General features: G+C 45.6%; 1 protein-coding gene across 4 annotated transcripts; it reads left to right on the top strand.

The window, feature by feature from the left end:
• The first annotated feature begins 299 nt into the window (after positions 1-299).
• APOA5 (apolipoprotein A5) lies at positions 300-5,269 on the top strand. Of its 4 annotated transcripts, none has more exons than XM_043993013.1 (4): positions 300-366; positions 897-953; positions 2,228-2,339; positions 3,095-5,269. In XM_043993013.1, the coding sequence occupies exons 2-4, from the start codon at positions 905-907 to the stop codon at positions 4,053-4,055; spliced, it is 1,122 nt and encodes a 373-aa protein (XP_043848948.1). In that variant the 5' UTR covers positions 300-366; positions 897-904; the 3' UTR covers positions 4,056-5,269. The 4 variants fall into 4 exon arrangements, with proteins under 4 accessions (XP_043848948.1, XP_043848950.1, XP_043848951.1 ...); XM_043993016.1 differs by having other exon boundaries at positions 334-378; XM_043993014.1 differs by lacking the exon at positions 300-366 and adding an exon at positions 380-427.
• Positions 5,270-7,003: the final 1,734 nt, after the last annotated feature.

Raw genomic sequence — 7,003 nt, 5'->3', positions numbered from 1 at the left:
AACAGAAAAAAAAGATAGAGAAACTTAGGTAGGGAGCTCAGTCCTTGCCACGAGTGAAAATTTCCATGATGTGTCTTTTCCCTAGAACAGACTTTCCAGAAAGAGTAAGGGTTGGTGCCAATTAACCTTAAAGAAGCTAGGGTTATGGAAATGGGCCACAGAGTGAGTGTCAGTTCATCTCTGGGCAGGGGAGAATTAACTGGCACTTTCCATGGATGGCAGATGAGTGCTGGACAGTAGTCGAGGTCATTTTTCTTTAGACCTCCACGTGGTGTTTGCCTGAAGTAGCTGTTGCCAAAGGCATAGGTCACTGGGATATAAAGCTGGATGCTTGCTCCTTATGTCCAGAACTGGTATTTTGGGCAGGTGAGAAGGAAGGTTGGTGTCCCAGCATCTTAGGAGAGAAAGATCAAGGGAGGTGGTTATGGTAAAGAAACGGGGGCAGGAACAAGGAAATTGGGCCCCCAGTACTTTTGTCCCTTTCCTCATGCCTCAGCTTCTCCATCTGTGAAATGGGAGGCTGGGGTGAGAGGACGGATGAGTAAATGGCACAAGTAGAGCTTTCCAACTAGGTCTATTTCTTTTCTTGGGGCTCCTGCCATGGTAAGATAGTTTACAAAGTGAATCTTTTCTGTGTGGGTAAGCCATCTTCATCTCTGGGGAAAACCCTCTTCCTTTCCATCATCTTGCCCATGATGTTCTCCTCTCAGGACTGTAGCTCTGGGATGGGAATGAGGAGGAAACTCCATGTCCTGTGGCCCTGGGAAGGGTTACAAGCAGCTCTCTGGATGAGCTCTAGGGCTAGGTGATCTTGAAGGACCCTTTCTGTTCTGACATTCATTGATTTTTAGTCCCCTCTTCTCCTTCTGACTCCATTTACTTTTCCTCCTTCTCAGGGTGGATCATGGCAGTGATAACAACAGTCTTGGCCTTGGTTCTGGCCCTCCTCTCAGGTGGGTGCTCCTTTCTGACTACAATGATGAGGTGAGGTACAAGTGCCTCCTTTGTTCCTCTGCCAGGGCGCCCCCTCCCCAAACTACCTTGTGTTAATGCTCTGTGTGTTCTCATGTGTCTCTCCTATTAGAATGTAAATTCCTCGAAGGCAAGGACTCTTTCACTTCTTTTTTCCCTCTAGGCTTAGCATGGTGCCTCATTCTAAAGCTTACTAAATGCTTATTGGTTGGTTAATACACAAGACTGTAAGCTCCTTGAAGGCAGGGACCGTCTTTTATTTCTTTTTGTATCTGCAGCATTGAGCACAGTGTCTGACACATTATGTATGATTGGGTCTGTTCCCAAGGGTCCTGGAGTATCAAGTCAGTGCTCCACTTTGGAGCTTCCATGGATCCCAATCATTTAGAAGTGAGTTCAATTCACTTGACTATTCAGCTCGGTTTAATCCCTTTTAGTTTGGATTTAGGCACTTGTTTTTATTTTTAAATTTTAATTAAAACATTTTTTTGCAGGGCAATGAGCGTTAAGTGACTTGCCCAGGGTTACACAGCTAGTAAGTGTCAAGTGTCTGAGGCCAGATTTGAACTCAGGTCCTCTTGAATCCAGGACCAGTGTTTTATCCACTGCACCACCTAGCTACCCCAGATTTAGGCACTTGTTAATGAACCTCTCCCTGTGCTCTCTAATAAGCTTTTGTCTTCCTTGTTGTGTGCCTTACATAAATGGGGTGTGTGTGTGTGTGTGTGTGTGTGTGTGTGTGTGTGTGTGTTTCATCTCCCCTACTACAACATATACTCCTTGAGGGCAGGGGGTACCACGTCTTTGGATCCCTAGCTCCTGAACTAAATTGAATTGAATCAAATCATTTGCCATGTTGCTGTCAGGATACAAGAAGAGATCCCAGGTATGAGTTTTTGGCTCCTGGGCCTGAAATGAACACTGGTGGAGAATCAGAAAATCTGACTTCAAATCCTGACTCTGCCACTTATTAACTCTATGACCTTGGGCAAGTCACTTCCCCTAATCTGAACCTCAGTTTCCTTCCCTGTAAAATGAGAGGGCTGGACTAGACTTCTAAGTTCCCTTCCAGCACTAAATTCTATAATTTTATGAATGTGGCCTCTTTCTCTTCTTTCTTTCTCTTCCTATCCTATAAACTCTCTCCCTCCTAGGACTTCAAGGGAGGGTAGACCTCTATGAAAGAAGGGATGACGTTAAGGGATCCATGCTGTGTCTCCTCCCCAACCCATCCTCAATTCCGATTTCTCCACAGTGTCAACAACAGCTAAGGAACACAAAGGCTTCTGGGAATACTTCATCCAGAGTGGCCAGGAGAAGGGCCGGATAGAACAGATTGAGCAGCAGAAGCTCAGCAAGGAGCCCCCGTGAGTGACCAGGGGTAGGAGCTCTAAGAAGTTAGGGTCAGATGGTAGAGGAGAGGGAAGAGGAAAGGAAACCCTTGGTAGCTACATTGAAGATCCCTCAATGGTATAATTGATTGTTGTTTCCCATCTTGCCCACTTCTCCACTGATGGCTGATACTAAATCCATCGTATTTTCCACCCTTCAACCAACTCCTTAGGTCAAAGCAGATTTCCTGCACCCCCAAACCCAAACCTGGCTAATGACCTAATGTTTTCTGCCATCCCTCTCTCATTCTGGGCCCACTAGCACCATTCTACCCAAGTGCCTAGACTTTAATCAGTCACACATTATAGGTAGCAAAGAATCAATTCTTTGGGACTGAAACCTTATTCAGCTCTGACCACACAGCCTTCCCCTACCCATTAGTCCGAGTGCCATAATGCTGGAGGAGTTGAACAACCAATTTCTCTGTCCCAGATCATCAGCAGCTATGATAGTGAGAATGCAAGAAAAAGGACAACCTCAGAGGGTTGTGGCATGTGTTTATATGTCTATATCTGTATCTGTGTTCCAAAAAAAAAATCAGACTGGGGAGTCTGACTAGGTCAGATTGGTTCTAGAGCCAACTTCCTTTCCTGCTTGGTATTGCAATCTCCCTGGGGGAGATAGACGAACTCGATCCTGGCAGGTGGAGGTCAGGTATATGTATATATGTTAGAAATGCCCAGAACACCAGCAGTCTGGGCCAGTGTATGTTTGTATTCCTCCTCTCCAGGAACCTGAAAGCCAACATTGAACAAGACCTCAGTAATGCGGATGCTTTCTTGGAGAAGCTAGGGCTCTCGGCTGGACAGGGAAAACCTCTTCTACCTTTTCTGGACTCAACAACGCTGCAGCACCAGCTTCATAAGGAGCTGGAGGAGGTGAGGACCAGGCTGGCTCCTTACACCCAGGAGGTCCATCGGCGTGTAGGCTGGAATCTGGAGGGGCTGAGGAGGCAGCTCAAACCTTATACCATGGAGCTGATGGAGCAACTGGCCCTAGGGGTTCAGGAGCTGCAGGAGCAGCTGCAAGTGGTTAAGGAGGACACCAAGAACCAATTTCTGGGGGGTATGAATGAGGCCCGAGGCTTGCTTCAGGAATTTCAGCACCAAGTGGCTCATCACACAGGGAGGGTAAAAGCATTGTTCCACCCCTATGCTGAGAGGCTGGTGACAGGAATTGGGCAGCATGTCCAGGAACTGCATCGCAATGTGGCCCCACATGCTGCCACCAGCCCAGCTCGCCTCAGCCGCTATATCCAGGCTCTGTCCAAAAAGCTGACTCTTAAAGCCCAGGCCCTGCACACCCGTATCCAGCACAACCTGGACCAGCTACGGGATGAGCTCAGTGCCTATGCTGGGGCCGGGGAGGAGGAGGATGTGGAAGGGTTGGGGCAAGAGTCCCGACTGGCCTCAGAGGAGCTGACAAAGGAGGTACAACGGCGGCTGGAGGCCTTTCGGATGGATACCTTCCAGGAGATTGCCGATTTCACTAGAGCCATTGACCGGGAAACAGAAGAATTGCAACAGCAGCTGGCTCCACCTCCCCCTGCCCATAATGCCTTTTCTCTAGAGCAGCAAGGGGATGAGGGCAGGAAGGTACTGGGAGAGCTAAGATCCCGCCTTGATGATCTTTGGGAAGACATTTATTATAATCTCCAAGATCAGGGGCATAGCCTGTCAGGGGCTCCCTGAAGACCTTCCCTAGGCCCCAGGAGCTTTTGCTTCTTGTAGGGAGTTGTCAAACCCAAGTCTCCAGTATCCACTCAGTTCTCAACAATCCCATTGTTGGGACCAAACGTGGCTGACTCTAAGCAAGACACAGATGTATCCCAATGTCTGAGGCTATGGCCTCAGCCTAGAAGGTTGCCCTTACCTGTGGGATCAGTATCCTTTCATCTGGTTCTCTTGCCCAGATGCATTTCAGTTGTCAGGCTTTGCAAATCCATGTTTTCCATCTCCCCACTTATGAATCAGGAGTGATGTCTCAGCCGAGGGAGCTGTTAACAACAGCTACTTGAAGATTTCTGCTTAGCTGAAAGCCTGCTTGCTAAGCCCCCGGTTGGTAGGTGTTACCTAAGTGGGATCATCTTGGATCAGCATGCTTGCCTTTAGCCAGATTCTAGCCACCACTGGTCCACAGGACTGACTTGATGACTTTAATGAAAATTGATGCTCTAGGAGAATTAAAGAAGAAGAGAATGGGTTTGCGTGTGTGTGTGTGTGTGTGTGTGTGTGTGTGTGTGTCCATATGTTTGCATATGAGCCCTGTTGGATTTGAAGGTGATCAGCATGGACCTAATTTCTGTACATAAAAAGGGCCCTGGATATTTCAAAGACAACTGAAGCTGGACTTCTATTCTGTCACTGAGCCCCTGGTATGCTGCCTGGGACTAGTTAACCTTTTGGGTTACAGACTGTATGCCCTATCTGGGTTCCATTACAAGGAAATATATCCTATGATATAAGCTTATTTTTTTCATGTTATAAGTTTTGTTAATATAAGAAAGCACTGAAATCATCACTGTCTCTCCTCTTGTCTACTCATCCCCTCTTACCCTAGGATTACAAATTTAGTGGGGAAAAGACATTAGAGATGACCTAGTGCAACTCCCTCATTTTACAGATAAGGCAACTGAGGCTTAGAGAATTGTGACTAGCTTTGGCAATATACAGCCAGTTACTGGTAAAGCAGGGATTCTGAGCCCAAATCCAGTGTTCTTCCCATAGTACCATAATGACTCTCTTGCTTCCCCCAGAGTCCCTTCTATGTCAGAGTGGTCTGATACAGCCCGGAAAAACTCCTGGCTGGACCATAGAGGGCCCTCAGTCTTGACTGCAGTTATCTCTTCTCTTCCTGTTGTTCATTGTGGTTATTTGCAATAAAATCCTATCAGTGAATGAAAAAATCCTTTATTAGGTGATTACTACACCCAAGGCACTGTGCTAAGACTTGATAATACTTTATAGCAATCAAATCAATAGCCCTCAGAGAGGATCTGTATGTACTTCCTGGATTTTCTGTACTTTCCTAGGGCTGCCCTTGGATAAAAGTAGCATCCTCCATTATTGCTCTCCTCAGCAACATAAACAGTCAGTCCCCCTATATCGTGATTGTATCTTAGGCCACTCTTGGTGACTGTCCCCTCTTCATCTCCCTAGTCCTTGTGTTCCCCTCTCAACATCCTTAGCTTCTTAGGTATCACAGAACTAGAGATTAGAAGAGAAAGGAACTTAGAGGCCATCTCCATCTGTCCCCATACCTCAATATAGAGAGGAGGAAACTGACACCCAGGGAAGAAAAGCTAGCTAGTTAGTGTGGATGAGCTCTCACTAGAACCCAGGACTCTATTCCTAGTTCTCCATCAAGTCCCATTGCACCTTCTCAAGACTCTCCTCAAGTCTCCCTGCCCCCCCCCGCCAGCTTCTGCTCAGGACCATCATGGTGGTCCTTATAGACCAACCTGAAAGCAGTTACGCTGGTGGAGGGAAGCAAAGACTGTAGAAACCAACCCCAGCTTCTTATCCTCAGAGCAAAAGCTTCCAAGTTGTTGTTTTTTAAACATGCTACAATAGCAAAAAATACATGTGTTTGGGACACATGAATAACACATTTATTTTTGTTTTTGGACCAGACCTGGAATTTTATTGGTGTGAGGAACTTCCAGGCAAGAGATTCCCTCTACTGATGCAGAATGGGAATGGGAATATGCCACAAATATTTATATAAGTATACTGATCCAAGGCTGCTAGTACGCCACCTGGTGGCACTTGGTTACTACAGTAAGTGCAGTTAGGGGTTTTAGGCTTTTGATCTATTAATTCATTGCAGCTAGCTAATCAAGCAAAACATCTTTAAAGATTTAGGGACAGTTTTTGATGGGCTGTACTAGAAGATAGAGTAGTTGGCATTTGGCCCTAAGACCCGTTTTTGTACACTCTGGGCCTTAGATTTCATTTCTGGTTCCTTTATTTCAGACTGAATGCCTCTATGTCTTGTTTCTAGGGGCTTGGGGCTACCACAAGAAACTTGCTGACCATCCTCCAAACTAAACCTTGCCCCAGAGAATTTGAGTTTAGCCACTTTCAATAGCACCCACTTAGGGTCCTAGCAGGTGAGGAGCAGAGACAGAAAAACATTTTTCCAGGGGAGTTCAAAAGGGACGTATTATCTGCTATTGAAAGAGGCAGCAGGGTACCTAGTAGGTGAGGTAATGGATTTGGTGTCAAGAAGATCTATGTTTGACTCTGGTTTCACACACTCACTAGCTATGCAACCATGGGCAAGTCTTAACTTCTTATTTTCAGTTTCTGCATCAATCAATCAATTAACAAGCATTTATTAAGTGACTCCTGTGTGCCATGCACTGTACTAGGAACTGAGATTACAAGACTGAAGAATGAAAAAAACTCTTCTCGAAATGACCTTTTTTTCTATTAGGAAAAATAACAAAGACACACATACATAATGCATATATATTTATATACACACATATGTATATATATGCACATATATATGTATATATTTTTATGATGTAAGCTTATTTGTTCATGTTGTGAGTTTTGTTACTATATGAATGCACTAACATCATTACTGTCTCTCCTATTGTCCACTCATCCCTTTTTACTTCTAGGATAATATA

Source organism: Dromiciops gliroides, chromosome 3 (genome assembly GCF_019393635.1).
Source record: "Dromiciops gliroides isolate mDroGli1 chromosome 3, mDroGli1.pri, whole genome shotgun sequence".
Classification (NCBI taxonomy): Eukaryota; Metazoa; Chordata; class Mammalia; order Microbiotheria; family Microbiotheriidae; genus Dromiciops; species Dromiciops gliroides.
This window is presented reverse-complemented; position numbering and strand designations above follow the sequence as displayed.

Bases quoted from the DNA above. Each gene is read 5' to 3' on its own strand.
- APOA5 (XM_043993013.1), top strand. From the start codon at position 905: ATGGCAGTGATAACAACAGTCTTGGCCTTGGTTCTGGCCCTCCTCTCA. The intron at 954-2,227 runs GTGGGTGCTCCT...ATTTCTCCACAG, and splicing joins GGTTCTGGCCCTCCTCTCAG to TGTCAACAACAGCTAAGGAA. The intron at 2,340-3,094 runs GTGAGTGACCAG...CCTCCTCTCCAG, and splicing joins AAGCTCAGCAAGGAGCCCCC to GAACCTGAAAGCCAACATTG.